Source organism: Aulostomus chinensis, chromosome 2 (genome assembly GCF_037954235.1).
Source record: "Aulostomus chinensis isolate RoL2024-O1b breed Wild chromosome 2, RoL_Achi_v1.0, whole genome shotgun sequence".
NCBI classification, from domain to species: Eukaryota; Metazoa; Chordata; class Actinopteri; order Syngnathiformes; family Aulostomidae; genus Aulostomus; species Aulostomus chinensis.
In genome coordinates, this window is record NC_141321.1 from 13,161,509 (window position 1) to 13,175,665 (window position 14,157).

Sequence of the window (14,157 nt, forward strand, 5' to 3'; positions counted from 1 at the left end):
TGCAGTGGTGTCTGTATCCAAATTTAATAGTTTCTTCTTTAGGTGATGCTACACTCGCTGAGATAGTTTTCGTGTAATTCTGCTCAAAAAATAACCAACAGTTGTGGGTGAGAAATGAGAAATCAAAATTTGCGATCAAATAGGGAAAAATGTTCTTATTTAACCCTTTCACAAATACTCTAGAACACCAAAAGAATACTTCCTTATCTTCTGCAAATACATGAATCTGTTGATAGAGGGATTTTTACTCTCAATATGTTTCAACACTGAAATGATGCGATGCACCACTGAGGCACAAATGAAACCAGAGTTGATGTTGAGTTGAGTTGGAATCAAGGCTTAGGGTTCAATCTTTTGGAAGTAGATGATCTCACCCTTTAAATAAGTGTGTGTGTGTGTGTGTGTGTGTGTGTGTGTGTGTGTGTGTGTGTGTGTGTGTGTGTGTAGGGCCAGCCCGAGAGTCTGCATTAAAGGATCAGAGACTGCACAGCATCGACTTGGGTGGCTCGTTAGTTAAAGCTGATGCTGCCACTGAAGCCCGCCAGCCTCAGGTCAAAGGTCACCACATAACCACTGACACACAAGCAGGCAGCCAGCCGCTGTGAAAAGTCCTAAAAAAAAAAAACTAAAAAAAAAAACTCCACACACTTTAACCTGTCCCTCCTCCCTACTCCTCTACATCCTCCTTCCCCCATTTCCTCCACCTCATCTTGCCATGCAGTATTTTCCAGATATAAAACCCTTCCAAGCATTTATCCACTCATGGTCATGGGTGAGAGAGAACAGAGACATGGGAGAAAAGGTAGAAGAAGGAGGAAAAATGTTCAAACAGTTCAGTGGCAGAACATCTATACAAGGCTGGAGCTTCAGCACTCTTTGAAGAAAAAGAATGGGGACGCTGCTACAGAGGTGCAAGGACATCAGCGAGGGACCAAACATGTCACAGGAAAAAAATAAATACTGTGGGCGGAGATGTGAACTTCCCCCTGTGCTTCTCATATGAATGATCCTCTCTGTTCACCAGAACAAAGGTGCACTGTTGACCTTTGCATGTCTGTTCTTTTAGAGCAAAGTGGAACTGGACCTTGGTGTGTTTTCTTGGAGATACAGTTGAGACTAAAAAAGGGGTCTTTCAAGGACTGTGACGTGGAAGGTGAGGGAGAAACTGCTCAAGGAAGCCATTTATCTCACACACACACACACACACACACACACACACACACACACACACACACACACACACACACACACACGCAAGGTCTCAACCACAGTGTAAGAACATTTCTTAAAATATTTTGTCAAGTACAAGTGAAAAGCTGTAAAACAGATGTCATACGGGTCCAGAGGTCTCGTTTGGGGGTCGAACTTTCAGCCGCACGTCGACCTAAGAGGTCAGACACTGCAGGCTGCTGAGGAGACCAGTCAGCTCCAGGGCTGCTACATCTACAGTGTTTCCAGACTTTATTTTGAACTGCTCAGCTTTCTGAACACACAGGCCTGCTGCTCGTCAGATGTCAACATCCACCCCCTCATCCTCCTCCTACCCAGACAGCTTTGCACTTTGGGACTGGAGTTGATTGGGTTCAAAAGCTCACAACTGTTCTTCTTCTTTTAGCGGTTTATTTTATAGGAACACATACAAATACACATGGGCACCCACCGAATACACAATTGTGATGGGTTGAATCATGTGATGTTAATATTTTAACAGTCAGTGTTTTCTTTGTATGCACCATGCTGCTGTTTTTCTTACCAGAGAGAGAAGGGCTCCGTCCTGTCTCATTAAAAGATGTTATATTATACCAGGTCGTTTCAAATACACGTGAGTTAAGTATCTAAACATGACACCTGCTCCTGATCATGTCAGCTCAACTGTTATCCCAACAAAGAAGCAGTCAGTGCTGATTATGCATTCAGGATTATCAATTGCTGGAGGCAAGCTTTCTGCTGGCGTGCTGCATGCCTGGTGGCTTTCCGGGTCAAAGTTGACTCCCCAACAGACCCAACCACACTTTTAAGATGATTCTCAGATTCTCAGTCATTGATTCTGGTTATCCAAGAAGGGTTGAATCAAGGGCAACTGGACTTGGTTGTGGAAACTTTTGCCCCAGCAAGGTCTCTCCAGCCTGGTAGTAGATGGCTATTGGGACACGAGGGCCACTGTCATGTGCAGAAGCTGTCATTTGTCAATGTCACAAATTATTTAGATATGATTTCCTTAAACAAACTTAATTGTGAGTTATTCGCATGCATTTAGGCCTCAGGAGACCAGACACAAAGAAACCTCTCCATAAAATAACGTGTGTGCATCAACTCATATGGCTACTTCTTCTGCACATTTACATCATTCAATCTCTTTTTCCTTGCACTTCTTTCAAGAAAGTTGTGTATCGATTCAAGCACAGTTTATATTCTGTAAGCATAGTCACAGAGGTTTAAGGAGAGAGACAGTCTGACGGTGTAGCAGTCGAGGGGACAAGCCCCGCTGACACTTGGGACAGGCTTGATTGAGCCCTCTCACACCAACACACAAGCAAGGACATGCAGGCCGACAGGAACGATTACCTTCCAGCCAGACTGCAAGAGTCTGAGCACTTTAACTACAGTACAGTCTGACCACACTGCAGAGGACAAACGCCCATCTGACCTCAGAGCAGTCACAACAGTCTTCCACACAACTAACCAGTAGAAAGACAACACTTGCTGAAACACAGCTGTCCTTCTACATTATTTCACAATATTACTTTGATCTATTTCTGTCTTACATCACACTCGATCGGAAGCCTCACAGGAACTGTGCTGCTGACATCAACAGATTAAAGACATGAAAATATTCATTGTCCTTTGATAATGCTGCCAGACGAGCAGAGGAGGTCGATTAACTTGCAAAGGCCAAAATCAAGGACAACATAGCTCTATAAATGTTTTTAACTCAAGGATTTACTTTATCTTTTTAAAATATCAAATATCAATTGATTCTCAGAAGAAGAAAAGGACATGAAAAGATATAATGCACCTTTTGAATTCAGACTAATCAATAATACAGTCCGATATCTTATGGCTTATATCAATACTAAACTAAAAGACTAACCTGGCAAACCTCGGATCCAAGCATGTGTAAAAAATGTAAAAACAAATCAAAAAAGTGGCAACAGTGACACCAGTCCTACACACTAGTGGATCGTTTTACCTCCCTCAAGATAACAAGGACTCATTTAATCTTCCTCCCGTTTACTTAGCAAGCTCAGTTTTTTTTTTGTTTTTTTTTAATGAGCCTCATGTGCTGGTTTTAACCAGAGGAGGATTTAGGCTGCATCAGCGTGAGTTGAATCAGACCTCTGCCTGGCCTGTTGGTGACAGATGCGCACGAGGCCACTGACGGGAGTCTTATTAAACAACACCGAAGGCCCATCACTCTGTCTGACATATTTGGGCCTCACCTTGGCGTGGGGCTGCGTCCACCATGAGGAGTCAGTGAGATGTGAAAGACTTGGTCTGCATGTGTTAACACCTCCGTGACACTTCACCGTGTGTGTGTGTGTGTGTGTGTGTGTGTGTGTGTGTGTGTGTGGCAATTGCCGAGACTCATAGGAGGTTTGTTCTTGAGACAAACACTGCACCAGATCAGTGTCCTGGATTTTCAAACAAGGCGTCTCACTTGACTCAACACACACCTGAGTGGAGCATAATTAGACAGAATGGGATTATGAGTGTGGTTTGGCTTTGAAAAGTCAGACATGGACCAAGAAACTGTCACACACTTTGCAAATATGCCATATTTATTGACTGAATTTGACAAAAAATGTTCTGTGTGGAAAATGTGTCATTATCGGGATATGGGATCTTGGTGAAAAGGTAAAGGCTGCAGGGTGTAGCGTCGCAACAGTGCAGTAAGTGCAGGTGTTAAAATCTATCATTTAACCCTCCTGACACACACACACACACACACACACACACACACACACACACACACACACACACACACACACACACACACACACTCACACTATAGCTGCAGACCTGGATGGCCATGAAGAACTGACCATCAAGGAGCACCACCTCCAACTCCCCCACCTCCCCCCGCCGGCAGCAGGAGGCTCCACGCAGTCTGAACCTCCCCCTACCTGTAACCTGACAACCACCTGCAGCTGCGCCAGCACCAACGGGTGCACAGAGCAAGGCCAAAACTAACAAGGACACGCACACACACACACACACACACACTAAAATGCCCAGAACAAAACGCACATCACAACCCTCCCTCCTCAACAGATGCTCGACAATTTCTATTTTATGCTCCATTAAGTAAAGGCGTCACATTTTAACATCAATAAATCAGTATCTCATTAATTCAGAGATATTACTGTAATGTGACACTGCTGTCAACTGAAAATATTTCATTTCAAACAGGCTTCTCAGGAGAACAAAGGAAAAGTAGCTACTTTCTTTCTCTTTACAATCACCAATCACATTTACCTTTAGAGGGTTCCCTGTGTATGAATGTGGTTCAATGTTCAGCATTTAATCCCCATAATGAATAAGAAAAATCCACTGCTCATTCTCCATAAATCACATGACTAAGAATTCAAGTCACTGCATTTAAAACAAACCAGAGATAAAAATCTTTGTTTGGGTTTGCATGTACTTGGTGGAGCTGAAAACATTTTAAGGTAAATTGTTGCAATATCACTACTATATTACTACTTCTTATGATAAAATATCAATACACTACCACCAAATATCAATATTTTCAACAGCAGCTGCTGGTCTAAACTGATTCAGGTTTACTCTGTGTGTGTGTGTGTTTGCAGAGGCTCGAGCTAAGACTCAGCACTTTGTTCAACATTGTTTTCATCTTCATTGTCTTTGGAAAAGACACCACAATGCAACACACATAATTCCTGTGTTTAGGGTTATAACTGCTACAGTTACCCAGCTATGTGACATAATGTAGAGTAACTGTATGTCACTGCCTGTTTAGACATCAGAAGTCAAGGTCAGAGTGACCTCATAAACATGTTGTCACCATAACTACCATGACCACTTAGATTCTTCTTGATGTCAATGATTTTAATTGAATACTGCTACTATTCTTTTCTACTATACTGTTGTGCTGTAAACTGCAACTCGCCTGGTGACGGAGGAGTACAGCTGTGAGGCGGTGACTCTAGACCTGACATTTCTAGGGTTTGAAAACATTCACTGTTAGGCAAAAAAGGGGGGTAGAATAACTTTGAAGCCCTTGACTTTTTGATGACGGACATTTGTCAGGACCCATTGCCTCATCGGGGGTAATGCTGCCATGCGCTCACATTCTGACAGAGAAAATAGTGTGTGTGTGTGTGTGTGTGTGTGTGTGTGTGTGTGTGTGTGTGTGTGTGTGTGAGAGAGTGAGTGAGTGAGTGAGTGTGTGTGTGTTGGGCAGGCGGCCAACACAAACTGACAGAGGCTGGCGCCGGCAAAGGGGTGACTTAGGGGTGATTAAGCTAAAGGCAGCTGACACAAATGTCAGACCTCAGCGGCACGGACAAATGAAAACAAAACCAGCCAATAAGTTAGAATGTAAAGAAATGCCTGCAGACACTTTAATTCATCTGTAATAGAGCTATGCAGCCCACATATATGAATGTGTGCAGTAAAAACCTCACAGGCTTTCCAAGTATAACAAGTATCACGTCATTAACAGCTGAGGGAAGCAAGTTCAGGAGGAAGGTAACAACTGACCGAGTTCTGTCAATATTTGTTTAGCAAACAAGGAAACTGCTTCACACAAAATTATTACAGCTATGATAGAGATTGTATCCAGGTCCTAATGGCTCATTATAGTTCATTTAAACCTTACTTTAGTTTGTGGTTTTATGCAGTTTGTAAAATGCATCAAATCAATGATGTTCTCTTCATCAACAATAGAGAAACTCCCAAAATGACAGTAATAGTATATGTGTGTGTGTGTGTGTGTGTGTGTGTGTGTGTGTGTGTGTGTTTTAAGGGTAAGGTGTTAAGGATCATATCAGATTATCACAATTAGTGCCGCATGATTAATATCAAATTGCAATGATGTTGTCAGCCTGGGCAATTACATAACCATTAAAAAAAGGCAATTATTTCCTTGAACATTACTGCACAAATGTTTCAGAAATTCCTGTATTTTCATAAAGTATATAACAATTGTGTAATAAAACAAAAAGGCTACATTTTGAAATTAGTATTGTATAGACATTTATTTTATTGTTAGTTTGTGAAGTTTAATGTAAGAATAAGTAAGTGATTTGCGTAATTTTTTCTTGAAAAACAATTAGACTTATGATATAATTTCCTTATTAGATAGCAACATTGTATGCAATAACTAAATTATTATTATTACTATTTCACTAAATTGTGCAGCACCAACTGCATTTTGGCGAATTTGTGGTAGTTGATATAAGTTACAGAACTATTCATCTACAAGAATCACAATACCTGTAACAAACTTACGCAGCTATTCTCTGCATTTTTGTCAATTTCACAGAATTAAAGTGCATGAAATGGTCCTTCTTAAACACACACACACACACACACACACACACACACACACACACACGGCAATGGAGGAATCCTTTTGTAATCCCAGCTGTTTTAATAAAAATATCAATATCTGGCAAGTGCAAGAGGAAGTATGATATATTGCGGTATTTATATTGTGTCTCACCACCACTAAATATGACGTCGACTCCTGAACCATTAATCACACAATGTCACTAAACATGGCTAAACAGAATAATGAGCTTTTATCAGTTCCTACAACAACCTCCCTCATCACTGATGGATTTTCTTTTTTTTTTTTTTTTGGAAAACAACCAGGCTGCAGGGACTTCTACTTAAATCAGCCACAAAAATGTTAGATGATGCTGGTCCAAGATCAGTGTGCTGGAAGGTCAGGGCTGAGTGCAGCTCGTGAAGTTCTCTCGATCAAACTTTTCTCCATTTCAGGTTAAACTTATTCCTCACCTCGGGCAATGCCCCCAACCAAAAGATACAATGGTACGTGAAGATACAGGAAATGTGTCCACACACTTGAGGCCACGAAACAGGCAAATAAACAGATAGAGGAAGGTAAAACAAAAGTATACCTAAATACCTCTGTACTCCTGAAAATGACAATAACACGACCTGAAAATGACATTAAAACACTGCCACTGACGGTTCCTCTCTCTCACTCTCTCACACACACACACACACACACACACACACACACACACACACACACACACACACACACACACACACACACACACACGACTGACCTTTAGAGTGAAAAATGAATACATGAATAAAACTAAAATCTGCAAATGACAAATCTGCATTTGGCCCTGTGGTTTCCCCCGAGGTGAGCTTCAGAGAGTCAAATGAGGGCAGTTGGATTTAATCTGCTGCCTCTGGGACTGGGACACACACACACACACACGCACACACACACACACAGATTTGCTATTGAATAAAACACCCAAACCTGTTCTTTATTTCACTGGTTAATAGATGCCAAAGTAAGTACAGTACTTGGAGGGGAGAAGAAAAGTCAACCAAGGAGGCGTGAGCGATGTAAAAGAGGTGTAACAGAATACAAAAACAATGTTAGATTACGTGACCTCCTTGGAAGTCACGCTTCGGTATGTTTTCAGTACAGAAACTTAAAAAAAGAGCAATTTCATGTTTTATAAACTGTAGTGTCCTGGAAAAAACTGCCAATGGTGCTGAAACATATTGAGCAAGATTAAAACAAATTCTTAAAACATCAAGACAAATACAAAAAAAAAATCAATTAAGGTGCAGCTTTTAGTAAATAAACTGTAGTTGACTAAAGATATGCTGCGACTCCAGAACACTGACATTTATATCGCAGATTAAGCCTGAGTTTTTGAACTGTTACATCGTCAGTGGAAAAGAAATGCAAAACGAGGGAACGCGCACACAGGGAAATGTATGAAGAGACGAAAGAACGTGAAAAATGAGTCAAACAAGAAAGCGAAAAATGAGGAAGGAAGAGATAAAGGCTGTAGAGGAAAGGAAGAAGAATGGATCCCCTGTGGACGAGGCAGAGGAGGGCATAGAGGATCAAGGAGGAGGCAGCAGAGGGAGCAGCAAGAGTTTGATCTTCAACCACGGAGTTAAGATGTGGTCAAGGCCACAATCACAAAACTGTTAATCCCTACAGAGAGAAAGGAAGGAATCCCTCTCTCTCTCTCTCTGTGTCTCTGTTCTGAATCAGTCAGCAGAGTTTATCAGAGTCGGCAAAACAAGCAGGATTCCTCACATAGCTGCGACTGTCCTGCCGTCTCTCCTCTCTACTCAGGGCTGCCTGTCTTATAACTCATAATAATTACTGTTTGGCTGTAATAAAGTCAAAAGTCCATCCCAGGTTTACGGCACTTAACATCTTTCATCTTTAGAACTCAGTCTCTCTTAAGAGGAAACAAATCTACATAAGAGCCGCTGGAAACAGCAGTTTGGCAATATTTTAGACTTTTTACTGCCATTGAATCAATGTTCACATAACTGAATAGTTTTCTGATTTATTCTGATGTGCCATTAAATACTTGAGTGATCGACATTTCTGGGGGATTATTAGTGAGATTTTAGTCTCACAGTTTTTCAGGATTCTCAAACTACTGATAAATCACGAATAATTGATCAATGACAGCCACGCATTTGCTCTCTCTGGCAAGATCAGGCCTCGCTGGCGTCGGAGGTGGTACAGGTGAGAGAGTCCGCATGAGGCACATCTTAAAGTAAAGCTGCAAATATTTCCATCACTGATGACACTGATAATAAAAGGATAAAAACTAGAAATCTGTATCCGGGCTTCACATGGAGAGAATAGATGGAAAGAAAGATTAGAAATAAGTAACATTAAATGAGGTTCAAGTTCAAAGTAAATGGAAGTTTTACTTTTGCTCAAAAGATTGTTGTCTAGAGGAGAAAGAGTTAATGATGTGAAAAAAAAAGTCCCGCACCGTTCAGCTCCAGAAGACCTTCAGCTTCCATTAGAGGAGTCTGACTGACAAGCTGCAGAGGCCTGCACATCTTTCCACAGCGTGTGTGTGTGTGTGTGTGTGTGAGAGTACGAGGGAGGAAGGTTTAGGTATTTGGTCTGTTAAGCATCTGTCATTAAACAGTGTGTGTTGTGTGTCTTTCATGGTACACTGGTTTGACTTCATCCCCACGTTTCCCGAGCAGAGTGAACCAGGTCAGCGTGGAGCTTGACTCCAGTCTTTACAACGTGCTATCAGGACCGGTGTAGCCTGTCTAAGTATGCAACGCGTCTGATAAAATTAACATTCTTTCAATTAAGAGTCAGAGCGGGAACGTTAAAATCAGCTTCTTTACGAATCAATCATTCTTTTATAATTTACTGAGGCTCAATCAACAACGAATCAGCTGCTTTACACACATAAGAAAATACACACAGCATCACCATCTTTTGCTGAGCTGAATAGTCCATTAATGCTGATTTGTATTTTTGTGGACTGGTGGATTAAAATAAAAGGGAATAGCAAAAACAATGGCACACAATGCACAGAAACAATCAATTTAAGCAGTTTCCTAAAAATCTGCAACCTCATTGTCTGCACGTCTATCACAGGTTTAATGGCTGTGCAGCTGAAATTACCTCTTGTATGCGAAGTGGTTTGACCGTACTGCAGCACTGATGGAGCTCCTCAGAAGAGGGATGTTACAAATATTTAGTTTCTTAAATTCATTCATTGAAGTTAAATTTCACGAGCAGATGTAATCTTTTATTGCCTGAAGAGGTTGTTCTTCTCTGTATATTAACTTGTTAATCCACCAGCGTTAAAGACAGAGACAGGTGGGAAATATGAGAAAACTGATGCCGCAGCAGAGTTTATCAGGTGGTGGTTTCACGCTAGATTTCCGAGGGGATGCCGTCAAATTCTGGCCTGTGGCGGAGGACCGCCGAGGCCACCCAGGCGATGAGATGGTGACCTGTTGATGAAGTGCAGGGTCACTACGTGGCTAAGTGAGACCTCACAATGGACAAACAGTCCAGACCTCAGGCCGCGGTGGCATATGGGTGTGAAGGAGGTGAGGAAGCCGAGGAGGGGGCAGCCAAGCTGTCCGCTGCACCTCTCATGAGACCCCCAGCTGTCACAACAGACACTTACCAGCCCTCATACTAAACACCCACCAGGGAAGGAGGGCAGCATCCTGACTCCTGAACAGAAGGATGGACGGATGGAGGAAAATGGGGTAATCTCTCCTTCCTGCTGCTTTGATGTCGGAGGAATGCCGTGGTATGTCCCTCTCCTCCTCGCCTGTGTCCTCTACTACTTCTGAAGCACCGCAGCGACCCTGCTAATTATAACTGCTAAGTGACGAAGGTGTGACCTAGATGTCTATTTTAAGTCAGACTTATGAGAGGAGCAGACTTATGAGAACCATTGTATGGCGCGAGTAGAGGGACTCTCAGCAGGATGGGGGTCCGTCTGCTGAGTTCTGGCCTTGAACGCAACACAACTGAGTACACAGCTAGAGGGTAGGCAAGATGAGGTCACACTACAATACAGTAGCAGGCGTGACTGTGGGCCGCTCAGCCACATGAGAACATAAGACAAGATACTCTACTAAACAGTCCAGCTATCAAGATGTGACAAGTATCAAGCAGCTTCATGGATTTTCAAGTTCTTTCACATATCACACACTAAAATGTGTGTGAAAATGTTTCTCAATGTGTGTGTGTCAAAAATGTTTAAATATAAATTTCTTCTCATTATGTTTACAAGAGGACAGAACGAGAAACAAAGTGTCTTTAATGGGAATCTACACTTAATAAACCTTCGCTGCCTGCATCACACAAACGTCATAAACAGCGTAAACCTTCACTTGAGGACTGCTGCAGATCTCTCTCTTTTTCTCTCCCTTGAAATACTTGATTTAAACATCGGCAGCTTGCACACAACTTCTATCTGGAGCAGCAAATGCCGGCCTCCGATTGATCTCCAACTAAAAGTCAAAGTATTTCCACACAAACCAAAAGTACCGGTAACTCTTCCTCACCTGACCTGGGTTCATCAAACAAGTGAGTTACATTTTGGGTCTTGTCTGCTGGCGTCCAAGGCTCACAGCAGCAGCGATGGTCATCTCCAAACATCAGATGGAGAGACTGACTGTGAGTCTACCATGGTGGTGCTGCTGCTTTAAATTTTTCACATCTGAAGAGTAATTTCGCATTCAAATTCATGTTTTTTTCTTCTCACAAATCTTAAGTAAATTCTGATTTAGAATATTCCTTGGGAGACTTTAAGGAAAACTATTTCTCCAAAATTACATTTCTGAATCTGTCTTTCGCGCTTCATATCTAAAAATGAAACACTAAAAGATTAAAGTCTTAGTTTTAACACTATAGCACGAGACGTATTACAGCAGTGATCTCAGGAGTTTCTCCATAAAGATAAATACTTTTGCTGCACGAACACTTTTTACTATAACAACACTCCCGCCTGCTTCAGTCGCTGGAATGCTGACACCATTCAAGAACAAGCCACACCCTCATGCCCGTGTTCCTTCCGCACATGAGAGCCTATTGACAGAGTGTCCCGGTACCACGCGTATCACTTAACCCTGTGTCAAAACACAGGTGTAATCTAAGCTGCAGGAGCAGGCCAAGGTGCTGAGCTCATAAAGGAATGTGTGAGCAGGGAATAGCGCCCTGCATGTAAGTGAGGCCCCAAACTGACAGCGTACAGCAGTGTACAGACGTAGAGCAGGGAGGGGAGCTGGAAAACAGCCAAACACCCTCTGAAGGGAAAGCACACCTTCAATTCAGGGATCCAAAACAGGACTCAGCATTTATGCAGTTATGACAAGCAGAATTGGCGAGGACAGTGATGGGTAGAGGGCTGGAGGACTATAAAAGCTTAAGGGTCTTACCATGGTGTCCCGTATATCCGGAATCCCTTTATGGTGACGTCTGAGTCTTGTAGGTACACACAGTTTGTGAGGAGCGACTGGACATTGTCAAAGTCCTCTGGTTTGAGTTTGGAGACTGAGGGGAATCGGTAGTAATCCTGCTTGACCAGCTCAGCCATAAAGTCCTTATCAAAGGTCAGCTCGTGGTTCCCGGCGATTACCACCTTAAATTCGTATGGAAGGCCACCTGGAGGAGACAAGAGCAGCTAGTGAGAGGGGGGTGAGTCATCAAAGCCCCAAATATGCATATGTATAAGGATACAGTCTCTCTGAGCACCATAATGTAAAACTTTTCTTCTCACACTTGAGACAGAAATTCGAGCAGTGTCACACACATCGAGAGAAAGCCTTTATGTGGCTGATATTTGTGTGCAAAGGTGGACTGAAGCTGTGGAGGTTTCGTGGCAGGGCTGTCCCACATTAGGATATGTGATAAAGCAACCTCTATCCTTTTTCGTGCTCCATCATTTATCACGAAATGTACATCAGCACTTTACAGCTGTATTTCATTTCTAAGAGGGTTTTCTTTTGTCGTGCAGATGTAGTTTGGTTTTGAGAAGCCCAGCACTGACCAGAAAACTGTAACGTACTTTGTCAAGTATTCTGTGACCAGTCCCCACAACACCGTTAACTTTTTACCACATCTGCAATAATCTCATCAAACAGCACTGAGCTTCTATGAATGAGAGCCAGAAAAGAACAGCTAGGTGGTCAAATGTTGCAGCAGCTTCTACCTGCAGAACACTGTGCGATGAAGCAGGTAAAAGCTGCCATTGCAGCTCACATCTGGAGAGAAACCGACCTGATTCCCAGACAACGGCGCTTAAAAACCGAACACACTTCACGGCTCAACTATACAAATCTGGTTTGGATATTTTAGAAGATATTCACATTTTAGGCCTGCGATTACAAGTGTTTGCAACTGCAGTTTAACATTTAAACAGTTTAATATGGTATTATATTATTGCAGTATATTCTGTAGTTTTTTTTAACACACTCAATTAAAACTTGGCATAAATATTATGACTTAACATAATCTGTTGAGAATATAATTTAAAATATAGAAATAGGTCCCTCCACTTAGAGATACTACATAAACTTATAAATCTAGAATATGCATGGAATGTGTTACATCAGGATACGAGATGGCTTGTATAAGAGTATAAGATGCTGTTCAATATCCTGGTATGCTTATGGGCTACCAGCGTGGCACACACATCAATATTTGGAAAACTGATGTAGATAGAATGACCACTACCTCCATGATTAGATGTTTTCAGAGTCTATTCAAACAGCAGCAGAACTCTTGGTGTTTGTTTTAATATTCACCTTGAAGCTAAATTTTTGCAGTATTGAACTTGTAGAAACTCCTTTAGGTGCAAACACAGGGAGTTTGTTTGCTCAATAATCCTAGTTCTTAATTCCAATTTCAAATCATGAGTGGCCTGATTAAAAAATGTGGAGGCCACAGTGTAAGAGGGCAAGGTGAATTCCATTTATCATGACAAGGGTTTCTTTTGATTTCTACCATGAAAGAGCAAATGTGAATTATAGATGTAAACTAATATTTGACTCAGCAGTGATTCAGCTTCCCCTCCCAAAAATTCAGCATTGACAGGCAGCACACATAACTCTAGGATTTATCCCTGTGCATGTGTTGTCAACACCAGCAGGTTGTCTTGGAATTTCAATTCACTCTAGCAGCAGCTCCCTGTATACCTAACCCTGAGCACGGATCAGGGCTGGACCAAGAAATTCAGTTAAGTGGAGGGGAAAATACGCTCCATTCAGACAGTCAGAGAGGTTACAACCGCATCTGACGGTTCTGCTCGACCCCAGCAGACCACGATCCATCTCTGCAGACGCTGGGCAGCTGGAGGAAGCATGAACCTGAACTAAATAGAGAAGAACATCTATTACAATTCTCATCCCCTCATCACTCAACTTCCGCTGTGCCCTTTTTGCTCTCCTCTGTCGGGGTGATTTGTCCCAGCTCCCCTTTGCCGTCACAAAACTAACTTACTTCTTTATTCCAGCTGATTGAGCGCTCACCGAAAGGTTCTGGCCTTCATCGCCCTTCCAATCTCCCTCTGTATGTCACTTTTTCCTTTCCTGTTTCTGTCTTTTTGGGCCTCGCGTTGCTTTTGTTCCAGTCCTTGTCTTTTTAAGTCTGCTTTGTACGTGCTGTACAAA

At 42.2% G+C, this 14,157-nt stretch overlaps 1 protein-coding gene across 2 annotated transcripts in view; it reads right to left on the reverse strand.

Moving 5' to 3' along the window:
* Positions 1–14,157, reverse strand: part of mpped2a (metallophosphoesterase domain containing 2a) — a 69,996-nt gene that overhangs the window by 22,500 nt on the left and 33,339 nt on the right. For both annotated transcript variants that reach the window (XM_086179591.1, XM_086179582.1), the window contains one exon: positions 11,926–12,151. In XM_086179591.1, coding sequence (XP_086035717.1) covers positions 11,926–12,151 — 226 coding nt within the window. The remainder of the gene's footprint in view (positions 1–11,925; positions 12,152–14,157) is intronic.